Genomic DNA, 13,058 nt, shown 5'->3' with positions numbered 1-13,058 from the left:
TAAAAAGGTGATAATAATAAAACCACCCAGAAGGGATTTTATGAGACTTACATGAGATGAACCAGGAAAAGTGTTCTGTGATAATGAGTCCAGTAAATTACTGTTGTTATGTTACATCGTAAGTATCATATTTGATAGTAATAGAATATCTAAACATGAATTTGGTATGGCAAAGACATCTGTGGATTCCTTAGAATTTAATGTGAAAATAAACTGAATGGCTAAACACATCCATGAATAAATACCTTTTTACTTTCTGGTGTTCTAGTCCTATGGTAAGTCTATGCTTCTTCATTTAACACAGGAATCAGACAAAGTATAGGTTATTGATTCCAATTAACAAATAAGATTCAGAGACATTAAATGAAATGCCATTATCATAGAGCTCATAGATATAAGACTGTTTTGTTTGATGGATGGCTAAAGTAGAAAAACACATTTTAAGCAAGAAAACATGAATTTTATTAGGCAACTGTTGTGGTTAGTGCTATGTCATTTGAGAGGATCTGGAATAATCTGAAAAACAAGCCTCTGTGCCTGCATGTGAGTGGTCCTCTAGGTTAGGCTAGCCTCTGGTCATATCTGTGAAGGACTAAACTGATTAAGTTAACTGAGGTCAAAAGACCCACCCTACACTCCTTGGCTTGTGTGCCGGACTGTATAAATGTAATAACTGACTGAGCACAAGTGCCTTTTGCTCTCTGCTCTTAACAGGTAATGCAAACTGGCCAGTTGCCTCAGGCTCCTGCCTCAGTGGTTTCTCCACCTGGATGGATTAACTTGAACCATAAGCCTAAATGTACTCCCCTTCCTTAAATTGTTTTGATCAGGATGATTATCATAGCAGCTGGAGAAATAACTAAAACTAATCATCTCTGCAGGAAGCTTAAGCTCTAATGCAATGAAAATATGGTCTTCCTTCTGAACTCTTTTTTGAGCAAGGGGAACTATCAGCCCTTAATGAAACACTGACTACAGGCAGTCAGTTATACTGCAGCATTAATATTCTCATGGGCAGTGCCAAGTAGTTCACCATGAAAAGGGACTTATTACCCAGATGCACCTGTTTAGTTCTCAGTGCTTGGAAATTCCACTTCAGATGCAGTGGTGCTCAACTCCTACAGATGCAACAAATAAGACCCCTTGGCATTTGAAGGTGAAAATGCATTGCTAACATGTTCATGTTTATTTATACTCAACGTTTCATACTTCAATTCATTTGGCCTCCTTTCAAGGGTAATGCAAACATGGTATTCCAGAGATACAGGTGACTTTCTTTTTAGTTATGTGACAGTTTGTTTTATACTTTAAATATCATATTTACTCTCCTGACTCATCTCAGATAAATGACTACTTCATATCCACCTGACTTTGTTTTATATTTTCTTGTAAAGAGCAATTTGTGCTGTCCAAGCATCCTTACATTACAACTCTCTACTAGAGAGTTGTTGACATACTGAGGACTACACTCTTAGAGAAGACTGGCTTTTCATCTCACAGCAGAATGGACAATATCTCCATGGCCAGTCATTGAATTTCATGCCAAACTCCCATCTCCATGCTGGGATTTGGTCTGGTTTGAAATTGCAAAGTTTTTGTACCTGCTGTTATAACTACTTGATCTATGTCTGCAACTTTTCTGCTGTGTCCTGTAGACACAGTTTCCTTATAGTAACCCACCTCCTCATGCTTTTATACTCTTTCTTCCCTCTCTTCCACCACAATCCTTGGTCTGTTGGAAGAAGGGATATAGTGCATATGTTCAATAAGAGCTTAGAACTTTTTAGTCTTTTATTCTCTACACCTTGACCAGTTGTGGACTTCCATGTTATTCACCATCTACTACAAAGAGAAACTTCTCGGAGCTGAGTGATAAAGTATCTGTCAATTAGGAACTACATCCACATGGATTATGTGGGTGTTTAGTCACACAGATACTAGCAAATTTGCTTTTAATGGCAGTTTTCCATTTAAATATGGTTTATGTAATTTGAAATGAGTTAATTAACTGTATTTTTTCTTTCCTTTTTAATGTCAGTCTTGCTATTAGCTCAGATTAGCCTGTAAATTGTAATCTGCTTCAGTATTCTGAATACTGGAATTACAAACTTGGATTAAAGACTCAAATTTATGTGTGTATGCATGGGTGTGGTTGTGTGGGGTCAAGGCCATTCTGGGGAAACAGAAGGAAATGGCTGGCCTGAGCAAGTGGGAGCTCACAGACCCAAGTCTGACAACTGGGCAACTAGCATAAGAGAGAACCAGGCCCCCTGAATGTGGTGGATGTTACTTGGGAGACCAGGGCACTCTTTTGTTCTAATTAAATGTTACTTCTGATGTTTTATGTTAAGTGGACCAGATAATGTTTTAATTAGGAAATTAGTAAGGTAGCCCTGTTTCTATGCCACACAGGTTAAAAGTTATTATAAAAATATGATTAATTTGTAGTTCTCAGAATGTTGTCACAACACAGTTCAAGGGGTTGGAAATGTGGAAATGTCTTGACAATGTCTTAAGAAGTAGAACAAGATAAAAAATATTGGACAAGACATTTTTAATTTGGCCTCATTTATGTTTACCTGGGAAATGACAAAAAGTGTGGATATTCCTGTCACCTCCTAGGCAAATAAACCCTGGTAATGTGTTGCTGGTATGATCAGAGAATTTCAAAATCTCCCAGGAGTCTTCAATCTATTTCCATTTAACCATATAGGCAATGCAGACACAGCAACAGTATTTTTGTAAGGAAAACCCATGATCAATTTATTTGTTATAAATAGATTAATTTTGAACTTTATAGGAAAAATATACAAAAATATGTACATTATCTACTGACAGAGAACCAGTACAGATCTTTCAACTTTTACTATTGCGAAAAATATTCAGTGGCAAAAAATGATACATCTCATCATATCAGTGTAAATGTACTTATTTATGTAGAATAGAAAGAAATTCATAAAGTTAAAGTTAAAATTCACTGACATTTTGTTATAGTATCATTCACTCCAGTTTGCGTATATTATCTGAGATTTCAATTGTATAATATGTCAGTTAACCATTATAAAATTCAGATTTTTATAATCACTGCTCAAATTATAGACCCATAATGAACATTTTATGCAAAATTATTCTAAATTTGAAGAACATCCTTTATTTTTGGAGAGAGGAAAATATATTGGAAATTAACTCACCCAAGCAAAACTCACTGAAGTCAGCAAAGGAACATTTGAGGGTAGAGTCTTTTTTATTTTCCTCAGAATTAACTGAAAAAAAAGACACTTTGTCATTTGGGAAAGAAATTATATAACTTCAAAAATGAGTATAATATCTCATCTCTAAATGATAATCAATTAAAATGAAATGTTTTAAGTTAATGTATTGAGATTTAAAATTTCTTTAAACAACAGTTAAAATTTAATTTTCAACTAAATAACCAATGTTACATTTTATTATGTTAATTCTCTTGAACAATGAACACTATTGTAAATGACTATAAGTTGACTATAATAAAAAGCACTGTTGTATTATTGAAAAGAAAATACTGGTATTCCTAAGTTACCCTGAAGTAACTAAAGGAATTTTCTTAATTAATTTTTTATTTAAATTGAAAACAAACTTATTTTACATACCAGTCCCAGTTCTCTCTCCCTCCCAATCTCCCATTCCCTCCCACCATTTCCCCATCTCACCCCCCCCATCCACTCACCATGGGAGGCCTCCCATGGGAGATTATCAAAGTCTGTCACATCATTGGGGCAGAACTTAGGCCCTCTCCAATGTATCTAGGCTGAGAGAGTATACCTTTATTAGGAATGGGCTCCTAAAGCCAGTTTCTGCACTAGGAATTAATACTGATCCACTGCCAGTAGGCCCAATAAACTGACCAATTCCCCCCAACTGACATCCATGCACAGGGTTCCTGGTTCAGTCTTATGCTTGATCCCAAGCTGTCAGAGTGGGGTCTGTGACCCCCATTTGCTCAGGTCATCTGTTTCTGTGGGTTTCCCCAGCATGGTCTTGAATCCTTCTTAGGGAGTCCATGTATATCTCCCTTCGGGGCCTCCTTGTTTTATAGCTTTCCTGGGGTTGTGGACTATAAGGCTGGTTATGATTTGCTCTATGTCAGATATCCACTCATGATTAAGTACATAGCATGTTTGCATTTCTGTGTCTGGGTTACCTCACTCAAGATGATTTCTTCTAGTTCTATCCATTTACCTGTGAATTTCAAGATGTCATTTTTTCCTGCTTAGTAGTACTCCATTGTGTAAATGTACCACATTTTACCTATCCATTCTTCATTGAGGGGCATCAAGGTTGTTTCCTGTTTCTGGTTATTACAAATAATGCTGCTATGAACATAGTTGAACAGATGTCCTTGTGGTATGAATGTGCTTCCTTTAGGTATATGCCTAAGAGTGGAATTGCTGGATCTTGTGGTATACTGATTCCCATTTTCCTGTGAAGCTGCTGTAATGATTTCTAATGTGGCTGTACAAGTTTGCATTCCCACCATCAGTGGAGGAGTGTTCCCCTTTCTCCACATCTTCTCCAGCATAAACTGTCATTGGTGTATTTGATTTTAGACATTTTGGCAGGTGTAAGATGGCATCTCAGAGTTGTTTTGATTTGCATTTCCCTGATGGCTAAGGATGTTGAGCAATTCCTTAAGTGCCTTTGGCCATTTGAGATTCCTCTATTGAGAATTCTCTGTTTACTTTTGTACCCCATTTTTAATTGGATTATTTTGTGCTTTGGTGACTAGCTCCTTGAGTTCTTTTTATATTTTGTAGATCAGCCCTCTGTCAGATGTGGGATTGTTGAAGATCTTCTCCCATTCTGTGGGCTGCCATTTTGTCTTGTTGACTGTGTCCTTTGCCTTACATAAGGTTCTCAGTTTCAAGAGGTGCCATTTATTAATTGTCGATCTCAGTGTCTATGTTACTGGTGTTAGGTTCAGGAATCTGCCTCCTGTACTAATTTGTTCGAGGGTACCTCCTACTTTCTCTTCTAAGAGATTCAGTGTGGCTGGATTTATGTTGAGGTCTTTGATCCATTTGGACTTAAGTTTTGTGCATGGCAATAGACATGGATCTATCTGCAGTCTTCTACATGCCAGCATCCAGTTACGACAGCACCATTTGTTGAAGATGTTTTCTTTTTTCCATTGTATAACTTTAGCTTCTTTGTCAAAAATATGGTGTTCATAGATGCATGAATTACTATCATAATCTTCATTTCAATTCCATTGGTTTACCTGCCTGTGTTTATGGAAATACCAAGCCATTTTCATTAATACAGTTCTATAGTAGTGCTTGAAGTTAGGGATGGTGATGCATCCAGAAGTTTCTTTATTGTACAGGGTTGGTTTTGGATATCCTTGTTTTTTGTTTTGTTTTTCCCATATAAAGTTGAATATTGTTCTTTCAAGGTCTGTGAAGAATTGTCCTGGAACTTTGATGGGGATGGCATTGAATCTACAGATTGCTTTTGTTAAGATTGCCATTTTTTCCTATGTTGATCCTACCTATTTAAGAGTGTAGGGGAATCTTTCCATTTTCTGATATCATCTTTAATTTCTTTCTTTAAGGACTTAAAGTTCTTCTCATGCAAGTCTTTTGCTTGTTTGATTAGAGTTACCCCAAGATATTTTCTGCTGTTTGTGGCTATTGTGAAGGGTGATGTTTCTCTGATTTCTTTCTCAGCCTGTTTATCATCTGTATTTAGTGGGGCTACTATGTTTTTTTGAGTTAATCTTATATCCTGCTTCTTTGATGAAGGTGTTTATCAGCTCTAGGTGTTCCCTGGTAGAATTCTTCGGGTCACTTATATAAACTATCATATCATCTGCAAATAGTAAATGTTTGACTTCTTTCTTTGTAATTTGTATCCCCTTGATCTCCTTTTGTTGTCTTATTGCTCTAGCTAGAACTTCAAGTACAATATTGAAGAGATATAGAGAGAAAGTTGATAGCCTTGTCTTGTTCCTGATTTTAGAGGAATTGCACTAAGTTTCTTTCCATGTATTTTGATGTTGACTGTTGGCTTGCTTTTATTATGTTTATTATGTTCCTATTATTCCTGATCTTTTCAAGACCTTTATCATGAAGGGCTAAAGGAATTCTTAATAGAATACCTTTTCAAGGGTAAACATCAAGAGAACAATGGGAAATATAAACATCCATTGAATCATAGTGTATGGGTCGATTTAAAAACAGGGTTATCTAAAGGTGTATAATGTGTCTTACATGCATGAATGTGTGAACAAGAGTGTTTCAGCACCAAATTTTCTTCAATATGGCATTGTTTTGGTATATCCTTTAAATTTTAACCCTGTTTTGCTGTCAATACTACCTAATCCTCAGCAATCAACTTTATACTCCTTTGGCATCCCTATGCATTAAAATAGCTTGTGTTTCTTATTTTTAAATATATTAATTCCTTTTTTATTTTTTAAATTTATTTATTAGTTCCAGTTAGGGAACAAACTTGTTTCACATGTAAGTCCCTTCTCCCTCTCCCTCCCCTCACCCCCATCCCTCTTCCCCACCCCCAGCCCACCCCACCCCCACTCTATCCACCCACCACTCCCCAGGCAGGGTAGGGCCCTCAAGGGGACTCTGCAAAGTCCACCAAATCTTCCTGTGCTGTCCTGGGCCCTTCCCCATGTGTCCAGGGCCAGAGTGTACCCCTTCACGTGGGATGGGCTCTCAAAGTCCTTTCTTGCACCAGGGAAAAATACTAATCCACCACCAGACGCTCCCTGGAGTGCAGAGGCCTCCTTATTGACATCCATGTTCAGGGGACTGGATCAGTCTTGTACTGACCTCTCCGACAGCATCTGGGGTCGATGTGCTCTCCCTTGTTCAGGCCAACTGTTCCTGTGGTTTTCTCCAACCAGGTACAGACCCCTTCGCTCTTCATTCCTCCCTCTCTTCAACTAAATTCCCGATTTCAGCTCAGTGTGGATTCATTATGAAAATTTCTTACATGACTTCCTTTTATCATGGTGCCCCCCTTTTCCCCACCTACCTCTGACTGACCCTTTCATTTTTCTATAATAATCTGGCCTTGACTTTGCTTTCTTGTCTTGTCCCACTTCTCTCCTTAGACTCAAAGCATATTCTATTTGTTTTCTGAGTATGGACTATTTCAATTTAAATCATCATCCCCGATTCTATTCTTTTTCCTGCAATGACAAGCATTCCTTTCTTTCATTTTTGTTCACCCCTTCTCTGAATTGATGGACAAAATTCTATTGTGAATATAGGTCACATTTTGTTTATTCATCTATGTGTTGATGGGCATAAGATGGTTCTGTAAAAGTGATTATGAATGATGTATTAATATATATGGGCATGGAGGTATCCTTACTATTTAAATCTTTTTTGCTTACTTTTATATCATAAATATTAATTTCCAAAATGAATTTGCTACTATTTTCCTTTCTTAATAGTGTACAGAGTTCTTTGTTTACATATATCCTCTTCATTGGTTTTCTTGGTTTCTTTTGTACTTGTCACATTTGACTGATAGACATTTCAAATGGGATGAAATGGAAGTACAATATAGTGGATTTTCAATGTTCTTATTTGTGTTTGTTTTTTTGTTTTGTTTTGTTTAGATAGATTCTCACCATATAGCCAAGATTGGCTTTTGAAGCAGTTATATATTGACCATGCTGGCTTCAGACTAATGATCTGCCAATCTCCACATCCATAGTGTTAGGTCTTAGACAGTCTATCAAGCCTGGAATTTGGTGCAGCTTTAAACTGCATTTCTCTGATGACCTCATTAGTCAGATATTTTATGTGCATTTGTTGTCCATTTATCCCTTCATTGTCTACTCAGCTCCTTTGATCATTCTGATTATTTGTTCTTGAAGTGTTCATTTTTCTTTTAGATCTTTATTCTGAAAATTAATCCACCATCAGTTGAATAGCTGGCAAAGACTTTCTTTCATTATGTAAACTGCCTGTTCCTCATGCTTCCTCTGCTATGCATATGTTTTTCAATTTGATGCAATCCCATTTGTCAATTATTATTATTTTCTGAGCCATTGGAACCAAATTGAAAAAGTCTTGGAATATTTTTAAGTGTTGTTTTTATTTTTCCCTGTTAGATTTAAAGTTTCTCGTTTGTGCCAAGGTCTTTGATCTATTATGATTTACTTTTTGTGGATGATGACACAGAGGTATACAGTTTTTTCTGCATGTTTTTGTCATTTTTTGCTAAAGATTCTTCTATATCTCCAACATATATTTTGACAACATTGTCAATGTAAGATGGCTATAGCTGCAGAGATTCATTATTTATGGAGTATTGTGCCAGTATCACATTGTTTTACTTACTATTGAACTTTGTAGTGACTTTTTTGCTTGCTTCCTTGTTTGATAAAGACAGTGTCTATGGAGGAAAGGATAGCCTAGAACTTACTATGTAGTCCAGTTTGACCCCCAAATCATGATCTTGTGCCCAAGCCTGTTGAGTGCTGTGATTAAGAGCAGTGAATTGAATAACAGTTGGCAAAAAAGATACCCATCTCTGATGATATATATTTATGATCTAATAAAGCAAGTGGAGATCAAAATGAAAGCTAGCCATGACCATAGAGACAGGCAGTGATGATATACACCTGTAATCCCAGCAGCCATACTAGCTACCCATAGAAATCAGGTGGTGCTGGTAGACACCATTAATCCCAGAACTCAGGAGATAGAGGTAGATGGGTGTCTGTTAGTTCAAGGCCACACGGAGCTACATGAAATTTATCCGGTATAAAAGAGAAATAGCTCATTAAAGGAATCTAAGAACTTGGGATTCCAGGATTTGAGTGGTATAAAAGGAAGAAGTGAAGGGTATCATGTGAGAATTAGTCTCCAGTCATGGTGAGGAGAGGCAGCAGTCTAGGATTGTGGTCTGAGGCTTGGTGGAGAGCATTGCAGTCCGGATTACACTCTGAGGACTTGTGAATTACCCATTTTGGTGCAAAGTAGAGATAATAACTACTGGCTGGCTGCTTTGCTTTTTCTGATCTTCAGCTTGAAGCATGAACCCTAATATCAATCTCTGTGTTTTTATTATTCAGTTATGCCCATTTCATACTAATTCAACAGCAATGTTTTTACTTTTGCCCAATTCAATAAAATGTTATTGGTACCTTTGCTGAATATAATTTTTATTATATGAAGCTATATTTCTTATATTGCCAATTTCTTTAAGAGTTTTCATGATGAAAGGGTTTTTAATTTATCAGGTCTTTTTTGTTTCTATTAAGAATATTTTGATATTCATTTCCTTCAGTTTCTTTACCTGATATATTACACTTATTGATTTGCATATGTCTAACTATCCAGCCTTAAATCACTAGAATGAAATCAACTTTCAATCATTTTAATATTTTAAAATAATGTTTTTACTTATTTATTTTGGAGAATTTCATACATGTTGATATTATTTCCCCTCCTTAACTTCTTCTAGCTCCTCTCCCAGTTCCATACCCAACCACATACATGTTCTTTCCCTCTCTTTACACACACACACACACACACACACACACACACACACACACACACACACACATACACACACACACACACCACAATTTCCATTTGTTTTGGCCAACTACTAATTATGAGGCCTGCCCTGGAGTATAGTTGATATACCCATTGTCAAGCCATGGAAGAAAACATATTTTCTGTCTCCCATAAGGCACAAGTTATGAATAATGTATTGACTAGGCATGAGATTTGATGCTTTCTTTTCCTCCTCTGAGCTTAGATTTCGTCTATGTTGAGTTTCTTTGGGTATTGTCCATGCTGCCTATCTTTTTCATTCTGAGTATGTTTTTATACAGCAATGGTGTACATTTCCTAATGACAGGAAGTACTAGATCTTATTCTGTTTTCTAATGAGTCACTTATTTATACCTTTATTTATATATGTGTAGCATTATAACTTAAAGATATGTACTAAATTCTGGCATTTGGGGTTGATTTTTTTCCTGGTTGTTTGAGACAATATGCATAATTCTCTTTCTCTCTTAATTATGTTGGAGAGTTGATGATTTGCTAAATAAATACTTGATATTTTTCACTATTGCTGTTCAGTTATCTATTTTTAGAGCAAGATTTAACCTGCCTTGAGGTTTTGTACTTGTGTTCATATTTCTTATTTTTTGTGTAAGTTCTCTTTGAGTGTCTACAGGTGGTGTTTCTTATGAGGAAATAAAATTCTTTATTGCAGATATATTGCTGAATACAGTCTGTAAATTATTGCCAGGGATGTTCTAACAACAGTGTTATATGGGCCATATGAGGTGGCTTTGACTTCCCCATAACACACCCAATATAAAGTTCAGATTCCCATGGGACAGGCAACCTGTAAAGCAAGACAGAAATGAACACACATAGAGCCAACAGTCCTTTCCTATGACCCATATAGTATACTGATCTACTTTTGTCAGACTCATCCCTAAAAAGTTAAATAAACATTAGCCAAATGTAGCAAAGCAGGCAGGAAGTAATTCTAAAAATGCCTTTTTAAAAACTTAACAGATGATAGTACGAACTGTCACTCACCATGCTCAGGTTTATCAGCAGAAAGAAATGTTACAGAAGTTGGAGCCTGAGATTCACTCTCAGTTGACTGGAACAGTGAAGCAGATTGGCTCAAGCTTTTTGAATGAGCGTAGCTATGGGCCAGGCAAGGCAGGGATCGCCTAGATGGTTTCAATGAAGCTTCTGTTGTTATCTCACTTTTGCTTATGTTCATACCTATAAATACAAAATGGTGACTATTAGTAATGAAATGCATTTATCAGAGAGCAATAGATAAGTTTTATAATGTCCCTGGAATATACTCTTCAAATGTAAAAAAAGTCTAAATTTGAGAAATGTATTGGTTTTGCTTCTTTCTTGTTAAGGGAAGAGTCATATAGATATGACAATAAATAGGTTCTCATCTAGTTGAGCTTTCACAAATTTAAGGGTTATGAAAAAATAAACTGGACAAAATTAATCCAATTTTGGTGGCAATTATTAGGATTGTGAATATGTTAATCTAACAGTTTAGGTTTGCAAGCAGACAAATAAACAAAACCCAACATTAGTGTTATTTAAAACACTTCATATTTGTGTTCCATTTAAAAACATGCATGAATTAAACAGCCATCTAGAAGTTGGAAAAATATAACACAACATAGTACAAAAAATTGGGACTCATCACAGACCAGGTGAGTGACCCCCTGCTTTTACCCAACTCCTGTCCTAAGAGCCATTCACCCAGATTCCCCCAGGCTGGTCCCTGCTTGAAACAGACATGCCCAGGCAGGGAGGAGCTCCCTGAATCTGGGTACAGGCCACTCTTCCTTCCGTTCCCGGCTACAATCATTTTGATACCCAAGCCACACAAAGATAAGACTAAGAAAGAGAAGTTACAGACCCATATCCCTCATGAAATTCGATTCTAAAATACTCAATAAAATATTGGCTAATCGAATCCAAGAACATATCAGAAAAATCATCCACCACGATCAAGTAGGCTTCATCCCAGGGATGCAAGGATGGTTCAACATACGAAAAACCATCAATGTAATCCACCATATAAACAAACTGAAAAAGAAAAACCACATGATCATCTCACTAGATGCTGAAAAAGCCTTTGACAAAATCCAACATCCCTTCATGATAAAGATCTTGGAGAGAACAGGAATAACAGGAACATATCTAAACATGATAAACACTATATACACCAAACCAATAGCCAACATCAAACTAAATGGAGAGAAACTCAAAGCGTTTCCTCTAAAATCAGGAACAAGACAAGGCTGTCCACTCTCTCCATACCTCTTCAATATTGTACTTGAAGTTCTAGCTAGAGCTATAAGACAAGAACAGGGGATCAAAGGGATACAAATTGGAAAGGAAGAAGTCAAACTTTCACTATTTGCAGATGACATGATAGTCTACATAAGTGACCCGAAAAACTCTACCAGGAAACTCCTACTGCTGATAAACACCTTTAGCAAGGTAACGGGATACAAAAATAACTCAAAAAAATCTGTAGCCCTACTGTATACAGATGATAAACTCAATGAGAAAGAAATCATGGAAACATCACCTTTCACAATATCCACAAGCAACATAAAATATCTGGGGTAACACTAACCAAAAAAGTGAAAGACCTGTACAATAAGAACTTTGAGACTTTAAAGAAAGAAATTAAAGAAGATACCAGAAAGTGGAAAGATCTCCCATGCTCTTGGATAGGCAGAATTAACATAGTAAAAATGGCAATCCTACCAAAAGCAATCTATAGATTCAATGCAATCCCCATCAAAATCCCAAAACAGTTTTTCACAGACATTGAAAGAACAATACTCAAATTTATATAGAAAAATAAAAAACCCAGGGCAGCCAAAACAACTCTTTACAATAAAAGATCTTCTGGAGGCATCACCATCCCTGACTTCAAGCTCTACTATAGAGCCATAGTTCTGAAAACAGCTTGGTATTGGCACAAAAATAGACAGATAGACCAATGGAATCGAATTGAAGACCCAGATATTAACCCACGCACCTACAAACACCTTATTTTTGACAAAGGTGCTAAATCCATACAATGGAAAAAAGATAGCATCTTCAACAAATGGTGCTGGCACAATTGGATTTGGACATGCAGAAAATTGCAGATTGATCCATACCTGTCACCATGCATGAAACTTAAGTGCAAATGGATCAAAGATCTCTCCATAAATCCAGCCACACTGAATCTTCTAGAAGAGAAAGTGGGAATAACCCTTGAACAAATTGTCACAGGAGAACGATTCCTGAACATCACTCCAGAAGCACAGACACTGAGGTCTGCAATCAATAAATGGGACCTCCTGAAACTGAGAAGCTTCTGTAAGGCAAAGGACACAGTCAGTAAGACAAAACGACCACCCACAGAATGGGAAAAGATCTTCACCAGCCCCACATCTGACAGAGGACTGATTTCCAAAATATACAAGGAGCTCAAGAAGCTAGCCACCAAAACACCATACAATGAAATTAAAA

At 36.7% G+C, this 13,058-nt stretch overlaps 1 protein-coding gene across 1 annotated transcript in view; it reads right to left on the bottom strand.

Annotated features, from left to right (window-relative positions):
* The window catches only part of Ano3 (anoctamin 3), a 321,996-nt gene that overhangs the window by 180,014 nt on the left and 128,924 nt on the right, over positions 1-13,058 (bottom strand). Inside the window, exons 3-4 of the mRNA XM_027422285.2 lie at positions 10,581-10,775; positions 3,192-3,263 (exon numbers count right to left, since the gene is read on the bottom strand). Of these exons, the coding sequence (XP_027278086.2) occupies positions 3,192-3,263; positions 10,581-10,775 (267 nt within the window). The remainder of the gene's footprint in view (positions 1-3,191; positions 3,264-10,580; positions 10,776-13,058) is intronic.

The sequence above is a fragment of the Cricetulus griseus genome, chromosome 6, assembly GCF_003668045.3.
Source record: "Cricetulus griseus strain 17A/GY chromosome 6, alternate assembly CriGri-PICRH-1.0, whole genome shotgun sequence".
NCBI lineage: Eukaryota > Metazoa > Chordata > Mammalia > Rodentia > Cricetidae > Cricetulus > Cricetulus griseus.
Note: the sequence above shows the minus strand (reverse complement) of the source record. Positions and strands in the feature narration are given on the sequence as shown.